This window comes from Athene noctua, chromosome 3 (genome assembly GCF_965140245.1).
Source record: "Athene noctua chromosome 3, bAthNoc1.hap1.1, whole genome shotgun sequence".
Classification (NCBI taxonomy): Eukaryota; Metazoa; Chordata; class Aves; order Strigiformes; family Strigidae; genus Athene; species Athene noctua.
In genome coordinates this window covers 33183660-33206137 of record NC_134039.1, presented here as the reverse complement: position 1 = coordinate 33206137, position 22478 = coordinate 33183660, and the positions used below count along the sequence as shown (strand labels likewise).

Here is a 22478-nt window from a genome sequence, read left to right as displayed (position 1 = left end):
CCCCGCCTGTCCGGACTGCGGGACCGGGCATTCCCGCCGGGCGCAGGCGTCTGCTGAGGCCCGCCCCTCCCGCCTCGTCATTGGGCGTCTCGGGAGGGCAGGCGGAGCCCTTTGAGCGCTGCACCCCTCGCTATTGGTCAGAACGAGATTCGCTCCGCCATTGGGTGCGCGTTCCTCGATAGGCGCGTCGGCCTATCAGGAGCCGCCGGCCGCGCAAGGGGAAGGGATATAAGGGCGGGCCTCGGGGCGAAGGTAAGGCATCTGTTTTGTTTTTCTGCGGTAGTTTGGTGCCGAGCGATCGAGATGTCCGGCCGCGGGAAGCAGGGCGGGAAGGCGCGGGCCAAGGCCAAGTCGCGCTCGTCGCGGGCCGGGCTGCAGTTCCCCGTGGGCCGCGTGCACCGGCTGCTGCGCAAGGGCAACTACGCGGAGCGGGTGGGCGCCGGCGCCCCGGTGTACCTGGCGGCCGTGCTGGAGTACCTGACGGCCGAGATCCTGGAGCTGGCGGGCAACGCGGCCCGCGACAACAAGAAGACGCGCATCATCCCCCGCCACCTGCAGCTGGCCATCCGCAACGACGAGGAGCTCAACAAGCTGCTGGGCAAGGTGACCATCGCGCAGGGCGGGGTGCTGCCCAACATCCAGGCCGTGCTGCTGCCTAAGAAGACCGAGAGCCACAAAGCCAAGAGCAAGTAAAGCGGCCCTGGGGAGGCGTCCCGAGCACAAGCGAAACCCAAAGGCTCTTTTCAGAGCCACCCACAGTCTCGAGAAAGAGCGTGAGGCGCTGCTCAGCGGTCGGCAGGGGAACGGTGCGCGCGTTTCTCGGGGGCGGGCTGGTTCACTATGGGGGAAGGCCAAGGCTCTCCCCTCTGGCCACTTCGGCTGTGCCGGAGAACTCGTTTGCGGCCGGGAAGCCTGCGTTTTCTCTCATGGGCCCCGTACCGGCGCCGTGGCTGTCGGGAGGATCCGTGCTGCTCTCCCGGACGGGCAGGGGCCGGGGCTCTGCTGGTGCGAGCGGGCGGGGAGTGGAGACCGGGAACGGCGGGAGCCAATCTCCGCCCGCGCGGGCTTTTCGAAAGGGCGAGAGCGCTGAGCCCGCCGGAGGCGGGCCTCGGCCGCAGAGGTTGCCAGCCCCCGCCCCGCGCAAGAGCGACGAGGCCCCTTCCACGCCCCGCCGGCTGAAGCGAACCCGGTGGAGACCCTGCAACTTTGTCCCTTCGGGCATGAGCGAGCAGGAGGAAACGGAGGATGTGCCGCCCTGCAGTAGAGACCTTGGCAAGACAGAGCCGCTCTCCACCTTATTTCGTGTTGGCAGGGGGACTGTTCCCTCGGCCTGTATTTTTTTCAAACCGAGCCGCTGAAGAGAGAGGCACTCGGGCCGGCCTTCATGTCCCGGCAGTTCCTAGGACTTCCTGGCATCGGTAAGCGCCTCGGCAAGAACACGCTCCGACACACTGCTCGCTTCGTAGGGCGGTGCGCCCCAAGCAGCTCTCCCGAAAGCGGCTGGTGGGGAGGAGAAAAGAGGCAGAAACACTGGGAAGGGGAATAATGCAGTTGTGTAGGGCACTAGAGGAACCCAGAGCCGAACTCAAGTAGCCAGTTCGGCTGCAGCTTGGCAAGGAAAACGGGGTTGGGTGGGAATGAGAGGGGGAGAAGACATCAAGACAGAGCAAGGTAAGATCTAAAACAAAGCGCATAACACGACACAGCTCTCTCCAAGGAAAAAGTGAGTGGCTCTTAAAAGAGCCTTTGGGTTCTCGAGAGGATCTGGGAGGGAAGCGCTTTAACCCCCGAAGCCGTAGAGGGTGCGTCCCTGGCGCTTGAGAGCGTAGACCACGTCCATGGCCGTGACCGTCTTCCTCTTGGCGTGCTCGGTGTAGGTGACGGCGTCGCGGATCACGTTCTCCAGAAACACCTTCAGCACGCCGCGCGTCTCCTCGTAGATCAGCCCCGAGATGCGTTTCACGCCGCCGCGTCGCGCCAGGCGCCGGATGGCCGGCTTGGTGATGCCCTGGATGTTGTCGCGCAGCACCTTGCGGTGGCGCTTGGCGCCGCCCTTGCCGAGCCCCTTCCCGCCCTTGCCCCTGCCAGACATGCCTCCTCTTTTATTCGCCTTGAATTGCGAAGGGCAGCTCGCCGCGCCCCGGTCTTTATAGCGAGATGTCCGACCTGATTGGAAGCAGGGGCGGGCACGGCTGCCGGGGGTGGGGCCTGTGCCCGTCCGCAGGCGCGACGAGGCGGAACCTCTGTCGTTCTCGGGCACCTCCCCGGGGCCCCCGCCGGCGTCGCCGCGCCAGTCTCCACCTCCGCGTCTGTTTCTGCCTCGCTCGCCTTCCCCCAGCCCCGGTGCCCGTGAAGCGCCGGGTCCCGGCATCTTTTCTTCCGGCGGCGCACAGATTTTTTTCTTCTCTGAGGGGCCGAGCGAAGCACTGCTCAGGGAGCCTGCGGCCTTGAGGCCCTCGCAGATCGTTTTTAAAGGTCATGCTGACCATGTTTCATTAGTTCGGAGGTCACATCTCAAGGACTCGGTGGTGATGCTGAGAACCGGCTGCTAAATGTAAGCACTGACAGGTCCACCTCCGTGGCCTTATGCTAGTAGTTGGCTTATATGCTGTGAAGCATCAGGAAAATCACATCCATGCCTTCACCTCAGATGACAAAGAAACATGCATGTTTTTCTAGAAGCTCTCAGATGCCTGTTTCAGACTATAGTGTCACTGGTGAGTCCACAAAGGGCTTTTTCAGCATAGAACTGGACAAGACCCTTTATTTTCTATCCTGTGTCTGGAGTGTTTCTTCACATTGAGACATCCTGGTCATATTCAGAAAGTATTATAATTCCGTTTAGATCACTGCTACTGACTGGATGAAAATTAGTCATGTATGTCAAATGCACAACAAAAATGGCTACGTTACCTATGTGCATGTGTATCTCCATGTTTTCAAAGGCCCAACATCATTCTGAATTAATAGATACCCTTTCTTTCATGTAATATGTTTTCCTTTTACAGGTGTACATTGCCAGCGACAACCTTGCTCTTTGCTATTTTGGTACAGCCTCATGTCTCTGAAAAATCAGTCACTGTGACTGTTAAATCTGTAACTCATTTCTGCTGGCTATCCTTGTGAGCCTCCTTTTTGTAGCTCGGGGCCCACTGGGGCTATGAGATTAGCGTAATTTCAGTATGGAGAATTGGCCTGTGCTCATCATGCCTAAACACACATCATTATCCACACAGAGACAGAGGAGAGCCCTTCAAAATGAAGGAATCAGGGAGATCTTTGTGAACTCTGACAACCCTTTGTCTCGCTGACATTGGCACTTGGCTCTGCCTCCGTCACAGTGACTCCAGGAGGGAAGGCCTGTGTAAGTGATGGGATCTAAAAATATAATGGTGAGGTAATACTTTCTCAGCATCTTTCAGCTCACAGATTTTATGTAACAGTGTCTCTGCCTGGCCCTGAAGAGTCCTGATTTCTTTTTCTCTGTTCTTTCAAATTACTTATCATTATCTCTGCTACAAATACATTCTGTTCACTTCTCTTCAGCTGCAGGAAAGGGCGCGTGTTCAGTTCACTCTCTTTGCTGGTTGCTACTTTGCCCCACTTCATCTACACCATAGAAAGCATGTTTTCCAGCACCATTTTCTAACACGCACACAGTCAATGCAGACACTTAACTGTATGTAAATGAGATTCTCCTCTGTAAAAGGGATAGGCTCCATGTAGTATATATGTCCATCACCCATTTTCCTGTCTACCACTCCCACCGTACCTAGTCCTCAACCTTTTATAAGTAGTCATACTTAGAGCACATACTAAAGCACGAAAAATGAGCGATATTATGTCCAGAGAAAGCAATCAATAAACACACAGAAGAAAAATCCATTCAGGGTTCTCCAATTCAAAGTCATCCCCTCTGATCTGGTAAGGCTCTGGCCTATGAATCACCAGGACCTAAGAGATCATTTTGATGAGATACCAGCTGTTGATTTTATGCTTTTTTTTTTGCTTTTTTTTTTTTTTTTTTCCCACTGGCCTCTCTCACAGATGGTATATTGGTCCAGGAGGAAGTTTCCCGTGAGTTATTCAGTTCTTCCAGTGTTATGATCATAAGTCTTGGTCTGGAATGCAATTCTAAGGGCAGCACATTCATTTCTCCCCACTCTGGATCCACGCTGATATTCCTAACTGCAGGAACAAGTTCTACTACTATGCTCTTTATTCTTCCTCTGTCCAGACTTATGGCTCATGTGTCCCTGATACTAGCTCAACAGGGCGAGTGTCTCCTTCAACACTGAAGAGACCATAACCTGTTGACCCCGCTACGCTAGGGAGAAGGAGGTGACAAAACCCCCAGAACTAAGACCATTCACCATGTTAGGAGAATAAGCATGTGTTGTAACATGAAAAAAAGAAAAACCTAAACCCAAACACTTTTCAAGTGTAAGAACCTTTCCTTTTCATCAACTGCTGGCCTTGTGGGCTAGTCTCTTGTTAACTGTGCAATTAGATGTTAAGATGGTACAAACTACTAATCTCAAACGGCACACAGAAGTTAAACTTGTTATTCTACTCCTCATTTCATGCATGAATCAGCCAAAACTTGATCGCATTTTCAGTGTCCAAGCCAGAAAAAAACTATGTCAGGAAGACCAAGATTTAGACTTGACAGAATTTTTATGGAAGCCAATGCTTCTTACTGGGACCAGATCATAGCAGGCAAGCTGCAGGCAAAATAGGTGAAATGTATTCTTCTTCAGTGTGCCCACACTATACGCATACTCTCATAAGACTTTGAAGCCAGATTTCTGACTTCCTAACTGTCTGATAGCAGAGGTGTTGAATGACTGGCCTCATTTGTATGTTGTACTTTGTAATTGTATATTTACAATTGTATATTGTAAATCCGGGCACCAGCTGGCCCTTCCAGCGCCGCTGGCAGGCTGGATGACATCCTAACCAAGGACAGTGCTGCTCTGGCACCAGCCCATGACTGCACAGCTACAAAGCATGTGCCGTAAAAAACATAAGCTACAGCCCAGCACACTTACACACTGAACAAGTCTTCAAAACCTTTTTTGCTCCCTTCTATAGGAAGACAGCCAGCCTATATTGCTGGCACCCAAGTGCTACCTTGTGATACTCCTGCTCTAGAAAGATGGCACAAATAACCTTATCTGGAGCCAATACCTGCTTCACCCCCACACCCCTCCGCTGAAGAAAACCAGCAAGGCAGCATCACTTAACGAGAGCACCTTCACATGGTGTGTGACACAGTGCTTTGGCTCTCAGTGATAGCAGAATTCCAGTCTACACTGTGTCTGGGTGCCACCATCATCATTTTGCCTGTGGGGCAAAAAAATGGCTTGCCTGACAACCCAAATGACATGGAAGCCTGTCACATCTGTGCCTGGAGTGTCACCAGCCAGGGAGGTGGTAGGTTGCAGACCAGCTGCATATTCACTGCATGCTCCAGAACAATTTGTCCGTTCATAGGTACCAAAGAGAGTTCTGGCTGGAGTGGATGGGGACGTGTACATTGGTCACATTGCTCCGTCCATCTTACCAGCAGTCACAGGGAGCACTGGCACACAAATAGGAAAGGGCGGGAAGCAGAAAGCACGCAGAACTGCTGGCGTGTTGTGGGGAGGAAGAGTGACTTGTCCACAGCATCACCGTGTGAGCTGCTCACTGGTCTGAGCAGCCAGGCTTCAGTGCTGTTGGAGAGGCTGCTCTGAAAGGACACTGTGGTGGCCCAATTCCTCGGCGGAATTCACTATTAAATGTAGGTGAAATAGAAGCACTATCCGTTCAGGAGAAGATGATTTCTTTGGCTGATGGAGCTTCTGCTGATGTTTCTTTCCTCTCATGGACAATTTGTCTCAGGACCTGAGCACCTCAATTGCTGGTTGATGCATACGGTCAAAGCATGCCAGGGTGGTCCAGAAGAGAGTTTGTCAATTGCTTTAGGTTAGTTTAAGAAGACCAAAGTACTTAAAGACATAAATAATTCTGTTCTTTTTTATCTGACTGACAGTGAGGACCTTTCCTTTGCCTGTGTGTAAGAAAAGTAAAAATGTGTTAACCTCCCATGGAGTAGAGAGTGCATCTTTTTTTCCTCATTAGCTGTTCTGGGAAGAGTCTCGGCCCCCTGCATTTTTGCTGTTTTTTTTTCACTTTCCCAAGAAGGGCATCTTTCACAGTGCCTCCTACCTACAGACGTATCCAGGGTTTGGACTATAGGTTTTTCAATTCCCAGATGACATGCCATGTCAGTGATGAAGGGAGGCCACAGGAGGTGCCCCAACCCTTAACCAAGAGTACAGGGAGGAGCGTGCAACATTCCAGGAAGCTGAGTCTACAGGGACAGTCATCCGCTGCCCTACCCTATTTGTCCTGCCCACTACAGATGCTCAGCTATACACCGGATTTAAAAGGCCTTGTGTGGCCTCTGTACACTTAGGAGTCGTAACAACAGCAGCAACATTAGTCTTATGTAGGCAGAGACTTGTTTGCTGAGCTGCAACGAGTTTGTAGTTTGGTAGGTACCACTTTAAAATTGTTTAGCTGAGGGTTAAAAGCTGCTAAACTGTGCTGGCTGGTTTGATCACGTGAGTTATTACATTTGTAACATTTGAAGATTGAAGTCACTGAGGGCAAGTAAGGCATGGGTGTAACACTGTAATAGGAGTGTAATCATGGTTGCAGGAAGTATTTACACCTCCTTCCTTTGGAACGTGTATGAGGGAGTGCAGCACATAATGTAAGGGTTCTCACCTAAATCTCTCTGGAAATTGTCTCCTGAAGGAAGGAAAGGGGCTGTAGTGCACAGGCTTACCAGCCATACTAAGAATCACAGATTCACAGAATGGTTTGGGTTAGAAGGAACCTTAAAGATCATCTAGTTCCAACCCCCCTGCCATGGGCAGGGACATCTTTCAGTAGATCAGGTTGCTCAAAGCCCCGTCCAACCTGGCCCTGAACACTTCCAGGGAGGGGGTCATCCACCACTTCTCTGGGCAACCTGTTCCAGTGTTTCACAATCCTCACAGTAAATAATTTATTCCTTATATCTAACCTAAATGTACCCACTTTCAGTTTAAAACCCTTACCTCTCATCTCTGTCAGGGACTCCCTGATAAAAGAGTCCCTCCCCATCTTTCTTGTAGGCCCCCTGAGTACTGGAAGGCTGCTATAAGGTCTCCCTGCAGCCTTCGCTTCTTCAGGCTGAAGAACCCCAGCTCTCTCAGCTTGAACTCATAGGGAAGGTGCTCCAGCCCCCTGATCATTTTCGTGGCCATCCTCTAGATCTGCTTGAGCAGGTCCATGTCCTTCTTATACTGGGGGCTCCAGATCTGAATGCAGTACTGCAGGCGGGGTCTCACAAGAGTGGAGCAGAGGGGGAGAATCCCCTCCCTCGACCTGCTGGCCACATGTCCCTTGATGCAGCCCAGGATACAGTTGGTTTTCTGGGCTGTGAGTGCACATTGCTGGCTCATAATCAGTTTTCCATACACCAATACCCCCAAGCCCTTCTCCGCAGGGCTGCTCTCAATCCACTCATCACCCAGCCTGTATTTGTGCTTCAGATTGCCCCAACCCATGCGCAGGACCTTGCACTTGGCCTTGTTGAACTTCATGAGGTTTGCACGGTCCCACCTCTCAAGTCAGACCAGGTCCCTCTGGATGGCGCATCCCTTCCCTCCAGCGTCGCACCACACAGCTTGGTGTCGTCAGCAAACTTACTGAGGGTGCACTCAACCCCGCTGTGTATGTTGCCAACAAAGATGTTAAACATCATTGGTCCTTATACTGACCCCCAAGTAACACCACTTGTCACTGCTTTTCACTCGCACATCGAGTCATTGACCACGACTCTTTGAGTGCAACCACCCATCCGATTCCTTATCTACCAAGTGGTCCATCCATCAAATCCATGTCTCTCTGAAGAGTCCTCCAGCTAAGAATGACTGACCACGGGACTCACCTACTGCAGGCAGAGCAACCCCTTAGTCCTATTTGTGTGGCTAGCTCTCATGATAACCCCTCCTAACAAAATTGCTTGAAGAACAACAACTACCAAGCTACCTCTCATTATTAAAAACATATCTAAATATAACCCAGAGCTCATTTTCTTAGGAACAAGTACTGGCAGGTCCTAAACTGGAGATGGGAACGTTTGATAGCTCTGAAGTGCAGTGCCACCTCTGGCGACAGTTTGAGTGCCTCTTTGCTTATGCCAAGGGGTCTTAATAGATAACTTCAGAAATTGGACAGACCTGGGTATCTGAAGGGAAGTGACTTGCAGGTTCACCTTGCAGTCTTGTGCAGGTTTGTCATGTACTGTGGCCTGCTTGGGTGCCCATGAGGTGACAAGGATTTAAGTCATTCAGATGTAGCAGACATTACAGTCTATCCCTCTCCTGTCTCATTGTGAAAGCCAAACTGCATGTCAGAGTCTATGTGGCACCCTCCTCCTGAAGTTTTTCTTCAATATCCTATACCTATAAGGAGATTATTTCCTTTTCTCATTTGCTCAGCTTGAGGTGAAACTGCCATTCCTGCCTTTTATATAATCCTTCACCACATTTTTTCTTTGCCTGAGTGCGTGTGTCTCTTCTTTCTAAACTATCTGCTCTGACTGCAAACTTCTTTTTTAAATTGCCAAACGCACCTTAACTTTCAAAAATGTTGTTCCTGCATGTATTTCTTTCATGTAGAGAAGAACACATGTTCCAAGCAGCAGTTCTACATCGCTAAAGTTATTTTATCTCTCTGCTGAAATGCCATTAAAGAAGAAAGATCGGTTTCTCTCTGTGTCATGAAATTTCTGCAGTTACTTCAGTTTATTTTAAAATAATAGACTGTTACTCCTGGAGATCAGAAGCTGCTCTACATATTATTAGCTGTTCCTGCTGGGAACAGGGAGAGGGTAGCAACTGTTGGGAGAAAAGTCAGGCAGACAACTGCAATGGTGATCAGTTTAGCCACCTCAATTTGAGCCACCAGTAAATGTGAATCAACACTTTGTGAAGCCACAACTGAGGGCTGGAGTATTTAAATCCGGTGAAGGTTATTGAAGTAAATGTGTATGAGCTCATAATAACAAGTGTAGGCAACATGAGTTTTCATTTTCCTGCCACGTCACTCATGGTCTATGCTTTTTCTCTGGCTATGTGCTTTGAAGTGCCTTAGTACCTGCTAAATGTCATCTCCTCCCTCCATTGCTACTTTATTTCACTATGTAGTCAAGTCAATGGAAAGTCTCATTCATTGATTTACAAACACATATAAGATACAGGCTTAAAAAAATTATATATATATATATATATTTATTTATTTATTTTACTTCGGTTTTGGTAATTTGTAACAGTCTATATCTTTATATCATTTCTATATCTTTATTTCATGTTACATACCTTTTACAAAAAAACCACTGAAAGTCCCAATTTCATTAGCCCTTCCTTGCCTCAGTTATCTTCCCGCTGAACTATTACAGAGCTCAGGTTCACTTTTCCTGCAACGTTTTTTGTGATTTTTTTATTCTTGGGTGCAGGTTCCAATTTTTCTCTTAATTGCATTTGTTTATAGTTTCATATTCACTGAAACCCAATTTTACAGCAAACTAAAATGTTTTCATGCTATATATGCATTAAATATTTTCAAAACAGACACTGTAAATGAAACAATGAGGTGGAAATAGGATTACACTTACCCAAAAGTACCTATTCATACAATCTGAAATTTTGGCTGCTAACATGTACTTAAATACTCTATTCACATCATCTGTTATACCTGGTAATATCAAAGGAAATCAGAGGGTAGGGCTGAAGTGTAGTCTTTCTGATTCTTAAACAACTACAAAAGGCAATATATAATATACTTAATTATAATCAGGTACATATTAATGAACGATTATTCCAGAGCTCTGTTCTCTTCAGCACATTACATCATCTTCCACCAGATATTAATATTGACTGAATTCTTCCTGGTTCTTTAGGAATGACCTATGGCCTACCTCTCCCCTTGTTAAAATTCAGGGTATCACAAAGTGTTCTAGTTTTTGTCCAGAAAGCATTTCCTTATTTCAGTGATAGCTGTAAAATGTGTAAGGAAGAATTAGGTGGGTTTTATTTAGAGTGGGAACTGGATTCAGAATTGTCTTTAGATAAATCTTTGTGTAGACATATTGTGTGAGATGTGTAAAAAAACCCCCACAGTATTATGATATTAAATTCTACTAATATTAGAGAAAATACATAACAAGATAATATCCTCTGGGCAGGAAGAGGACATAACTACTAGACTGCTATGCTAGTCCTTGCACATCTTAAATTACCAGAGACAAAGATAATTTCAGTAAATATCATCAGAAGTTTAGGAGATTGCTTTCTTTTACAAAGCTTCAGTTTTGTAACATCAGATATAAAATAACTGTTTACTTGAAATTGAAATACAGTATGAAAATCAAATAGCTTCATTTACTTAATAATTGGTATAGGAATTCATCTGGAAAACAAACAAAAGAAAGAAAACACCCAACACAAGGTAGCAGGGTAAGTTTGCCTCCCTTCTACTGCAATATCAGGAAGACAAAATAAAACAACTGTATGTTCATAAATCTCCAGATATTGACAAATTGCTTATGGCTCTATAAAAACTGCAATAGGAGGTTGTACGAGACACTATTTCACTACACTTTAGCGTTTTAGGAGGTAAAACACATGGTCAAAGGAACCGGTTCTTAATCCATATTCAGAGCTGAAAGGGGAGTTTGTGTTACTTCCTCCTCTTCAAAATCAGTTTAAACTGTCAAAATAGCTTTAAATCGGCAAATTTCAACTTTAACACCAAGAAAACCCTCTAAAGAATCAGACTGAGCCGTTGATGTAACATTTATATCAAAAGGAAATTTTTAATTTGCAAGGAAAAACAAAAGTTTCTCTCTTCAGAGGTCTCTTCAGGAGCAGCACACGGGATTTATCGCTTCTCCTTTAACTCAGCCTGCGTGTTTACGGCTGGAAACTCTCCCGAACGCAAGTACCTGCTCTTCTCATCCCTCCTCGGGAAAATGGGCCGATTTGGTAGCAGAAATTCCGAGGAAAATACACTTTTGTTGCTCCAAAGAAACACAAATCGAGCACACCGAAGGGCTCCCCGTCCGTGCAGCGGGGCGGGCTCTGCAACGCACCAATCACCGCGCGGCTCCTCTCTAAAAATACGAGCATCTGACCCGCGCCAGCCCAATTGTGTTCGGCTGCTCCGCAGAGGACGTCGCCGCAATGTCCGAGACCGCTCCCGCCGCCGCCCCCGATGCGCCCGCGCCCGGCGCCAAGGCCGCCGCCAAGAAGCCGAAGAAGGCAGCGGGCGGCTCCAAAGCCCGCAAGCCGGCGGGGCCCAGCGTCACCGAGCTGATCACCAAGGCCGTGTCCGCCTCCAAGGAGCGCAAGGGGCTCTCCCTCGCCGCGCTCAAGAAGGCGCTGGCCGCCGGCGGCTACGATGTGGAGAAGAACAACAGCCGTATCAAGCTGGGGCTCAAGAGTCTCGTCAGCAAAGGTACTCTGGTGCAGACCAAGGGCACGGGCGCCTCCGGGTCTTTCCGCCTGAACAAGAAACCTGGGGAGGTGAAGGAAAAAGCCCCCAAGAAGCGGGTGGCCGCAGCCAAGTCCAAGAAGCCGGCAGCCAAGAAGCCTGCCAGCGCCGCCAAGAAGCCCAAGAAAGCGGCGGCGGTGAAGAAGAGCCCCAAGAAAGCGAAGAAGCCGGCGGCCGCCGCGGCCAAGAAAGCGGCCAAGAGCCCTAAGAAAGCGGCCAAGGCAGGGCGCCCCAAGAAGGCGGCGAAGAGCCCGGCGAAGGCGAAGGCGGTGAAGCCCAAGGCAGCGAAACCGAAGGCTGCCAAGCCTAAAGCGGCCAAGGCGAAGAAGGCGGCGCCCAAAAAGAAGTAAATTTTACCAGAAGAGTCTTGCTCTATCTATTCTGTTATCCAACGGCTCTTTTAAGAGCCACCCACACTTTCTCGAAAGGAGCTGAGGCACCGAGATTGTCCGTAATCTGCAGCAAGGATCCAGTAATTCGTAAGTCGTCAGAAGTCAATTGTGGCTTTTTTCCCCTACGATTACCGGAACAAGCGCTAATGAGCACGGTATAACGCGGCGGTATTAGAGAAGTGTAGGCTTATACATCTTTTTTTGCCGAGTAATTGGTTTGATTACCGGGAAGCAATGTTTTATAATAATGATTTCATAAAAAATGGATGTATGTTTTTTTAAGATAATATTTTATAACAAAAGTAATGCAATTGTCAGGCATGCTACTACTGAGCCACGTCTATTGTATTATTTCTCTTAAAGTGTCTCTTAAAAGGTTTTGTATATTTGGGGGAGGAGGGGAAGATTCCTTTAATGACGCGAAAAAAGCCCTGAGCTCTCCCATTTCTTTTGTTCCCGATGAGAAAGATCTTTAACTATTGAAAAAGCCCGCCCTGACCAAGGATTGGCCAGCGGAGAGTACGGCCCTCTGCCCCTTCCCCCCTCCCTCCCCTCCCTTTTCCCCGAAGACGATTACGCCTCTCCGGTGCTGTTTCAGCCACTCTAGAAAAGAAACGCGGAAGGGGGGGAGGGACAGGAGCTCTAGCCTAAATCGTGTTCCTGTTTTCTCTGGCTTAAGAACTAAACGAAAAACAATCCACACAAGGAGTAACTTGTTTTGGGAGGACATTTTGTGTTAACGAAAACACGGAAAGCGATGCTACTATCACAAAGCAAAAAATACGGTTAATAAACATGCAGAAAAACAAAACCACTCGAGTTGAGTAATTCATGTAAAGCTGAACTAGTACAGTACGGATAAGTGAGCTCTCTTTATGATTTTGTGGGTGGCTCTGAAAAGAGCCTTTAGATTATTTTCTCCGGAAGAGACAACGGGGTCGCCTCCTCTTTGGGTTCACTTGGCTTTAGCCTTGTGGCTGTCGGTCTTCTTGGGCAGCAGCACGGCCTGGATGTTGGGCAGCACCCCGCCCTGCGCGATGGTCACCTTGCCCAGCAGCTTGTTGAGCTCCTCGTCGTTGCGGATGGCCAGCTGCAGGTGGCGGGGGATGATGCGCGTCTTCTTGTTGTCGCGGGCCGCGTTGCCCGCCAGCTCCAGGATCTCGGCCGTCAGGTACTCCAGCACGGCCGCCAGGTACACCGGGGCGCCGGCGCCCACCCGCTCCGCGTAGTTGCCCTTGCGCAGCAGCCGGTGCACGCGGCCCACGGGGAACTGCAGCCCGGCCCGCGACGAGCGCGACTTGGCCTTGGCCCGCGCCTTCCCGCCCTGCTTCCCGCGGCCGGACATCTCGATCGCTCCTAAGAACTGTCAGCTGCGAGTCGCAGCAACCCACGGGCTCTCCTGAGCTATAGCGTCTCTTCCCCACCTCGTGCCTTCGCTGATAGGCTGAGAAGTAGGTCTCCTCTGGGCAGCCAATGATAAGGTGGATCGAATTCTAACCAATAAAAAACGGCTACAAGGAAGCAAGGACTCGTTGTTGTGTTCTGACCAATGAGAGTACACACACTAAATGCTATAAATTTGCATAAAGGAACTATAAATACGTGGCACGCGGTTACTTCCCCCTAATTCTCATTTCCACTCTGGTATTTTTTTGTGGTGGCTTGATTTTGAGAGCTGCGCTTTTGCTGCGATGCCCGAGCCGGCTAAGTCCGCCCCCGCGCCCAAGAAGGGCTCCAAGAAGGCGGTGACCAAGACGCAGAAGAAAGGCGACAAGAAACGTCGTAAGAGCCGCAAGGAGAGCTACTCGATCTACGTGTACAAGGTGCTGAAGCAGGTGCACCCCGACACGGGCATCTCGTCCAAGGCCATGGGCATCATGAACTCGTTCGTCAACGACATCTTCGAGCGCATCGCCGGCGAGGCCTCGCGCCTGGCGCACTACAACAAGCGCTCCACCATCACCTCGCGGGAGATCCAGACGGCCGTGCGGCTCCTGCTGCCCGGCGAGCTGGCCAAGCACGCTGTCTCCGAGGGCACCAAGGCCGTCACCAAGTACACCAGCTCCAAGTGAGCCGCCTCGGCCAGACCACCTCGACCCAAAGGCTCTTTTCAGAGCCACCCACCTTTTCAGTCAAAGGGCTGTGCACTTAATATGCAAAAGTCTTTCTACTTTCATTCCTTTTTATGAATTTAAGTCTTACCGATTTTGTGTGTCAGGGAACATTAAATTGCTGTTGTAAAATTTTTTAAACTACATCTTTATTGTATTTTTCTAGGTGTTATTTTCCTAATTTACAGTTCTATTCCAAATTTCTTTTAAGATTGTGGTATGTAAGTTGTACAGTCCACCACTTAATTCTAAACACGTTCATGTTATATGTATTGTAACTTGAAGGAGAAAAGGATTCTGCAGTTTTCTAATTGCAAGGTCTTCCCAATTATTACTAACAGAAACTTAGCCATGAACCCTGATGTAACCGCTATTACAACATCTACCGCTTGATGGTGCTCAGTCTTCTTGCATTTGGTTGGGGTTTTTTTGTTTGGTTTTTTTGTTTTGTTTTGTTTTGTTTTTTTTTTTAGCAGAAGTAAGAGATATGTACTATACTGTAAAAGACGTTAGTAACAAAGGACATTTATTCGTAGTAAGCTGTTACCAATAGCCCGATTATTAATACAACACAGAAGTCCTTTCTGGAAGTTATTTGTCTTCAGCAGGTTTCTTAATATTTCTACTGTGCACATGACTTTTACAGTAACACACATAGCTTCTCCCTACAACCATTTTACGTAGAGAATATTCCGCTTGTAGCTAAAAACACCAAATGAAGATTAATATTATTTCATACCTACCCAACCATTCTTGTGTTCATAGGTCATTAATCGTATTGAAAGGAAGAAACTAGCCACTGTGGGCTGATGTCATAAACTATCAGAGTTTGTTATATACCCACTAATCAGCCCTAAAGTCTTCAGCCTCAACTCACAGGCTTTCTGAATCACTCCATCACATTCTTAGGTAATTAGATACTGCCATAGGTGCAGACCAAAGCCATTAACCTCTTCTTTCAAAATGGGTCTGAATAAGACTGAATTCCAAGCAGATGCTGTAGATTGCTGAACCCACTTAATTCATACCGAGACCATATAATCCCAAAAGTCAACCTTTCTATTACTGACTGCATGTTTTTTGATGGTACAGAGACAGGCACCAGGTGTCTCTTAAATCTGCCACCAAACAATCAAAGTTAATTTCATCTTAAAGGCAGATGGGAACCTATCAGATTGGATTTCAGATATCCAGGGCAAAGAGGCATCTTCCATGCTCCATTCCTCAGCAGCTTCAAATAGTGTTTATAGATCTGCTCTGCAAGTGCCTTAATGCAAATTCTAAAACATAGTTTTCATATTCTAGGCCTCTGTATATGTCTGGTATCTAAAAAGATAACTAAACCATGGTGTATTCTGGAGTTTTGTGGGAGGGGATGTGTGGGTCACAAGCAAGGGACCCTAGAAAACATCATGTACTCAAAGTGCTCATATTTTCACAGTGATCGTGATCATCAAAAGAATTTGTCAGTGCCTGTTATTCTCTATAATCAGACATATAAAAGTCAAATTCAGTTACATTGTACTAAAAAAAAAATTTAAAAAATCCTTAGTTCAAACTAGAGCTATCACAGGGCATCGCTGTTGATTGTGTTAAAGTAGGAGCTTGGTGGTACCCTTTGGTGTCCCAGTGCAGGTATCCATAAACATTCTTTTTGCATTTCCTGCCTTTTTATGCTCCATGCTGCACACTTCATTAACATAGCTTTCACATAAATTTCAGGGGGGGTGGGTTTTTTTTCAGAAAGGCTCTTTCAAATATGTGAAATTATTTCTAGGCTCATGAAACTCTTAACTCTACAGAAAAGAAAATGCTGCTTATGATTTCTTCTTCCAATCTCTGTATGAATGATAAGGCAAACTAGGGGGCTATAATGTGCAGACAGCATTTCTATTGTACACACACATCATCAGATCTGATTATAACACATGCATTATTTTTCTACCAGTGTTGAGACCAAAGTGTCTGAAATGACAAAAACCAATGACCACAGAAAATGTTGTGTCCTTGTTCTTTTCACTGAAGTTAAAAGTAGGAGGATTTAAGCTTGGCAAGAACAGTAAACATATCAATTTCATCCCACAGGATGATGAACATTCAAAATTAATAAAGACAATAGTGGGAATATAAAATTATATGACAGCATATTCTTCCATGATTCATGTTCTTTAATGTTTTTTCCTATTCAGTTCAAACAGTGTTCTTTGTATTTTTAAATCCACTTTATCCAGATGACTTCACTCAGCAAGGGTCAGATGGCACAGTATTCAAGTACGTTATCCTGGTGTATCAGGAATTATACCATCACTACATAGACCATAACAGGAATTATACACATACCACCTCAATAGGTCTCAGCCCTATGTTCCTGCTCAAAGAAGATAAGTCTCCAATCTGCTGAATAAATAAGTGGTTTATTTATCTGACATGCAGGGCAGCTCAAGCTGGGTGCCTCCAAAGAGGGATACCTACTGCAGATCATGCTCCCCAATTACACCCATACCACCTTTGCCCAATCCCTGAGTCCAAACACTTAATTCTAGTTAGTGATCTCTTGATTTCTTACTGGTTTTCTCGGTCACTAGGCTTGTTGCCTTCTGAAGTTACTTCATTCTGTTATTGTTTCCTTGGTACTGATCTTCATTCTTTTTGCATCTGACAGTTGCAGGTAGTTCTGTCTGCAGCATTATTTTTATCAAAAAGTTTACCTTTGGTCAGCTCTTCCCGCCTAAGATTTCAAGTACTTTAGCTTCTAGTACTAAACAGGGCTATTAATCCTAACAATTATCGATACTGGGAAGTGCAAAAATACATTATCTTTAAACAGGCCCTTTGTGCTGTATTTTTATCTACTCTCCATGCCTATCTTCAAAATACATCTTTATTCAATATATGGTATATTTATTTTTTGTTATACAAATAATTTTGTTAATTTGGATTTTTTTTTTTTTTATATCAGCAACCTTCTGTATAACAAATTATCAGAGTTACATTACAGTTGAGAGAATAACCAGCCATCAAGAATACTGAACAGTCCAACAGTTACAAAAAGTTCCCTTATCTTATTTTAAATAGAATAATATACTTAATAGCCTTTTGGAAAGACATACCTTCTCTAGATCAGTATACCTACAGTAGAATTTATATTTATTAATAATATTTTTTAAAAAATATGTGCTTTTATTTCTGCAAAAGTTTGGGTAAACTAATAACTGTATATTCTCTAGTTAACTGACTGCACTGTGCATTAGAAACAAGAAATGGATGACATACACCTGATCTAAAACCTGAACAAATCACACACAGGCTGTAGTAATTTTTTACTACCTCCTGATCTTTTTTTTTTTTTTTTTTTTTTAATTGAGTAAATCAATAACTGCTCACCTACATATGAAATCAAATTGTTTTTTCCTAATGGCCAGAGATTATAATTACTCAAGACACAGGGCACATTATTGCTGTGTTAGTTTCCCAGAGACTTTCTTTTCCAGTTGTAATAGAAAAGAATATATTTCAAAATAATTAGTATTGAGGGAGAAAGTATTAACTGCAGCTATGAAAAAGATTTGGCCTCATATTCACCTTGATGTAAAGTTTTTGGCCAGTAGTAAAAATGTGCCTGGTTCAGACTGGAAAGGAAAAAATTGAGTTCTTGGTCACCAAAAACCTGGTCTTGAGGTAGTGTCATAACAGAGCCCAGCACAGCTCAAGACATGACACAAATCTCACTGGAGAAGAGGGCTGGAAGTAGAGGGAAATGCAGCTGGGAACACCCTTTTCCCCTTCCCGGCTCACATACCTGCAAGGAAGAAGCATTGCAATGAGCCAGGGTGGCTCTTTCCTCTGGGACTGGGGAAAGGTGGAAAGGGGTTTTTAGGTTTTGTGTTGGGTTTCTTTGGTGGCTGAAGTGAACTAAATTATTTGACAGCCCATCCTGATGGAGAGGTGGTTCTAAATTATATTAAGTATTAATCACAAAGGTTCTTCCATTAATTTTTTAACACAGAAAAGCTCAGGAAGCAATTCTGGACATACTTGCATTTTAAAACCAGAAAATAAGTAGTTTCTGAAGGAAGTATGAGGACAGCTTGGAATTTGCATCACCAGTAAAATCCACAACTTCTTTATACTTGCAGTTCTACTTTCATTTAATGTAGTTTTTGTACTGGAAAGGGACATGGGAAAATGAAATAAATAATTGCCAATTTAAGAGGGCACACACGGCAAGTTACAGCTGCAATTTGGACTTCAGAGAAAATAAAGGATCTTGCACTACCTTTGTGCCACATCAGAGCTATGAAGAAATACATGTATCTGTTCTGTCCATCCTCTTTTTCTTTTGTAGCAAGTAGTAGCCACTGAAACATGAAACATTCTGAACACTTCGCATGATAGCTTTTTTGCTTTGTGTGATTGGGACACAAGGAAGCAAGGTTAGCTTCTTTAATTATACCGGTTACAAAAGAGGACAAGAATTACCATAGGAACGACAGTCCCAATATTTCTACACATCGAGATAAGTCTTTAAACAGGGCTGCCTCCTCCTGTCCTCCAAGCACCAGCAGACCGGGCTTAGCTCATCACAGCCAAACCCGGGTGTCCGGGCTCAGCTGAGCTGGCTCAAGAAGCCCAGACAGTTTAACTGAATCGGTTCCATTCCCTACATGCAGGAGTTTTTAAATGCTGCCTTTTGAAATCGCTGGTACAATTCTCATGGAAGAAGTAAAATGGTCACATGTGTGTAAGGTGTATTTAACTCCTGGAGTTTTAGCCTTAACCGATACTTAAATGTCATGCAAAACCTCATGGGATGTGTTGTGTTTTGGACTTATAATAGCAGCTTCTAATTGTGCATTTATTGACGGGACAGAAATCAAACAATGACGGTTTCTAAAATGTTGATAAAGACAATCAGAGTGATGAAACCTTTTTCATAATACCAGGCAGGTAAGTCCTTTACTATTTTTTCATTTCTATAGTATTTTCCACTTAAGAATGTTTGCATAACAGATCATATTTCTCAGCAGGAAATGACACAGGGTATAAACAACAAGGGACATCAGGAAGCTTCAGAAGAATTGAGGTTGTATTCACAGCATTTATCTGAACTGAGTAACGTGGACTCTTCCGCTTACCCTATAGGTTTATTTCTCGACAATGAGAGTTAAAAATACTTTCATTGGAGAAAAAGTGAAAAGGAACTAGCTTGTTTCTGGATTTCAAAATCCGGGGCCCTGCTCTACCCTTCCCGGAGATATGCGCCTCTTTTCTTTGCCTTCTCCTCGCTGCCCCCAGGCGCCTCTTGCAGTGCGAGACGTTGGAGGATGCTGCAGAGCAGCCCCCTCAGCCACACCCCCATCCCCTCTGCCCAGCCCTGCCTCCCTTCCTCCCTGCTTCTCTTCTCCACTTACCTCCCTGTTACACCGCGCTCTTTCCTTCGACTCGCTCGCAATGGACCCCGGGTCCCTCCCCCCCTGGAGGCGGATCTGTCTTAAAATCCCCGTCTCCGGTACCGCCGCGGGGAGCAGGAAAATCTCCGCTTGCTACGGCCGGACCGACGAACCCAGAAGGTTTCGTCGTCGTCGCTGGAGAAACGAGAGGTCCTGGTGGGGATTGTCCGCTCCATTATCTGCCACCCGCTGCAGCGATAACTCGTCTTTAGCCAAATTACACAAACTAAACTCGTGGGATTAAATCACACAGTAAAACTAATACTGCTTAGTGGACACTAAAAGCTCTTTGAGTGTTTTGCTTCTTTTTCTGCTTTCCTCACTCAAGAAACACACTGCACATCGAGGAACAAAACAAATTAGTACACAATCAATTCGTTTCAATGTACAGCCAGCTAAGAAGCCGGGTGCCATGGCGCGGTCCGCAACATCTCACGTCTCCCTTTTCCTCAAGCATGATGGCTGAAGAGGGATGTGTCGTGCGGGTACCCCACCAGCCCCCACCGACCTGCGCGGGAGACGGACTCGCGGGGGGGGTGGGGCGGAGCGGCGGGGAATGTGCTGCCTCTTGCCAGGCCGCCCGGAGTGCCGGCTCGTCAGAGTTGCTAAGTGGTCCCATTCACACTGGCTAGAAGAGGCAGATTTCTCTTTTGTCTCTTGATCAACAGGCGTTTTCACCTTCATCTCCTCTTCTGCAGTTGCAAAAGTTAATGTTGAGGTGGGACCGTGCAAATCTCATGAAATTCAACAAGTCCAAGTGCAAGGACCTGCACATGGGCTGGGGCAATCCCAAGCATAAATGCAGGCTGAGCCATGGGTGGGTTGAGAGCAGCCCTGCGGAGAAGGACTTGGGGTAGTAATGGAAGAAAAACCGACTATGAGCCAGCAATGTGTGCTCACAGTCCCCAAACCAACCACACCCTGGGCTACATCAAGAGAACTGTGGCCAGCAGATCGAGGGAGGGGATTGTCCTCCTCTTCTCCACTCTCGTGAGAACCCACCTGCCGTACTGCATCCAGCTCTGGGGCCTCCAAAGTAAGAGGACATGGACCTGCTTGAGCTGGATCAGATGAAGGCCACAAAGATGATCAGGGGACTGGAGCACCTCCACTGTGAGGAAAGCTGAGAGAATTGGGGTTGTTCACCCTGGGCAAGAGAAGGCTCTGGGGAGACCATATAGCAGCCTTCCACTAATTAAAGGGGGTCTACAGGAAAGATGGAGAGGGACTCTTTATCAGAGAGTGTAGGGATAGGATGAAGGGTTAGGGTTTTAAACTGTAAGAGGGTAGATTTAGGTTAGATATAAGGAAGAAATTATTTCCTGTGACAGTGGTGAGGCACTGGCACAGGTTGCCCAGAGAAGTTGTGGCTGCCCCCTCCCTGGCAGTGTTCAAGGCCAGTTTGGATGGGGCTTTGAGCAACCTGGTTTAATGGAAGGTGTCCCTGTCCACAGCAAGGGGGTTGGAAGTAGATGGTATTTAAGGTGCTTTCCAACCTAGACCAATATATAATTTAATGAAATCACTAGTAATCCATCTGTGCCACTTATAGAAGACTGCAGGTTTTCACATTTGACTTAAGAAATATTTATATTTTCAGAACCAATCTGCCCACTTACCCCAGTTTTAGTAAACCACATCTATGAAACATCTTCATGAGAGTGTCGGGCTGTATGATATACATTTGAGATCCTGTGGCCCTTCAAAGCTTAGACCTCACATAGCTGTATAGTTATTTTAAGGCTTTGTTTCCCAGATGCATGATTTGAAACTAGAGCTACATGATGCTCATTCATTCAACAACAGGGAAGTAAGAGGAATAATGACAATAATAATATTGAATACTGTTTCTTCTGTAACATTGCATTTGTGCTGTTGATAACAGAGCATTCATTTGAAAGGGAAAGTCACCCAAAAGATTTTCCTCTTGAAAGTTTCTACAGTCTAGAAAATAGAATTTAAATCCCCTCACACAACATCAAGATGATGCACATGTACACAAAGGGTTTCACAGGACACTTTCTCATTTTTGCTATAATTCCCAGAGGTTCCAATATGTAGATGACAGTTTCATTATGTGGAACAAACACAGACACAGAGAGGAGTGGAAACTTCCCTCCCCTGTAGATGGGTAAACATATCACTTAATCTTTGGAACGCTAAACTGTGAACACCAGGTCCACGGATATGTTAGCCCATATCACTCTTCCCTGTATTGCAGGACAGGGATGGGAAAAACTGATAATGTTGAAAATCACTCCTGTTTCTTGTGTCACCCAGCTGATCACCAAGATCAGTCTGTTGGAGAATGGCTTGCAGAGAGCAAGGCCATGGGTCTCTGCAGGAGCTGATTGCGGCCATCTGAGGTAAACAAAGGAAAAAACCCAGGGTACAGTTATGCTAACACAGGACTGTTATGTTAACAAAGAGAGAAACTGAGGTACACAATGGCCTTGATGGTAAAAAAAACAACCTTGGGAAGAAAAGGCAGGCCAGAAGAGGGAAGATGTGACATATCTGAAATGCCACAAGGGGCTGGGATATTATAATGTAGCCTTTTACATGTACCTAATAGATTTGTGAGTAGTATGCATGATTATTGTAGAGTGTTTATATAAGGGGTGATTTCTTTCAATAAAGTTGAAGCTTGCTCTATCATTCACATTGAATCGGCTGCTTGCTTCCTCTGCCCGCCGCAAGTTGCGCACCGAACAGGATTACCCGATCCCTGCTTTTCCACCGAACGGAAGGGTGGAACGGACTTGGAGTAGGAAGGTAATGCTGCCACCTCCTCAGCGCCAGCTGCAGGTGTTCACTCCGAGAAGGGCTACCCCAGAAAGGCCGCAGTAGGGGACTTACCCAGGAAAGGCCAAGGAATTAAAGGAATTAAGGAACCTGGTCGTTGGCTACACGATCCAGCATTTTAAGGAACT

At 46.4% G+C, this 22478-nt stretch overlaps 5 protein-coding genes across 5 annotated transcripts; 3 read left to right on the top strand and 2 right to left on the bottom strand.

Moving 5' to 3' along the window:
• Positions 1–298: 298 nt before the first annotated feature.
• LOC141958583 (histone H2A type 2-C) lies at positions 299–693 on the top strand. The gene has a single exon (XM_074901421.1). It carries the CDS (start codon positions 304–306, stop codon positions 691–693), a length of 390 nt encoding a protein of 129 aa, XP_074757522.1. The 5' UTR covers positions 299–303.
• A 979-nt stretch (positions 694–1672) lies between these two features.
• LOC141958582 (histone H4) lies at positions 1673–2092 on the bottom strand. Its single transcript, XM_074901419.1, has one exon. It carries the CDS (start codon positions 2090–2092, stop codon positions 1781–1783), a length of 312 nt encoding a protein of 103 aa, XP_074757520.1. The 3' UTR covers positions 1673–1780.
• Positions 2093–11262: 9170 nt separating this feature from the next.
• LOC141959147 (histone H1-like) lies at positions 11263–12551 on the top strand. Its single transcript, XM_074902625.1, has one exon. The coding sequence runs from the start codon at positions 11283–11285 to the stop codon at positions 11940–11942; it is 660 nt and encodes a 219-aa protein (XP_074758726.1). The 5' UTR covers positions 11263–11282; the 3' UTR covers positions 11943–12551.
• Positions 12552–12693: 142 nt separating this feature from the next.
• LOC141959148 (histone H2A-IV) lies at positions 12694–13401 on the bottom strand. Its single transcript, XM_074902627.1, has one exon. The coding sequence runs from the start codon at positions 13327–13329 to the stop codon at positions 12940–12942; it is 390 nt and encodes a 129-aa protein (XP_074758728.1). The 5' UTR covers positions 13330–13401; the 3' UTR covers positions 12694–12939.
• A 185-nt stretch (positions 13402–13586) lies between these two features.
• LOC141959149 (histone H2B 5) lies at positions 13587–14266 on the top strand. The gene has a single exon (XM_074902628.1). It carries the CDS (start codon positions 13676–13678, stop codon positions 14054–14056), a length of 381 nt encoding a protein of 126 aa, XP_074758729.1. The 5' UTR covers positions 13587–13675; the 3' UTR covers positions 14057–14266.
• Positions 14267–22478: the final 8212 nt, after the last annotated feature.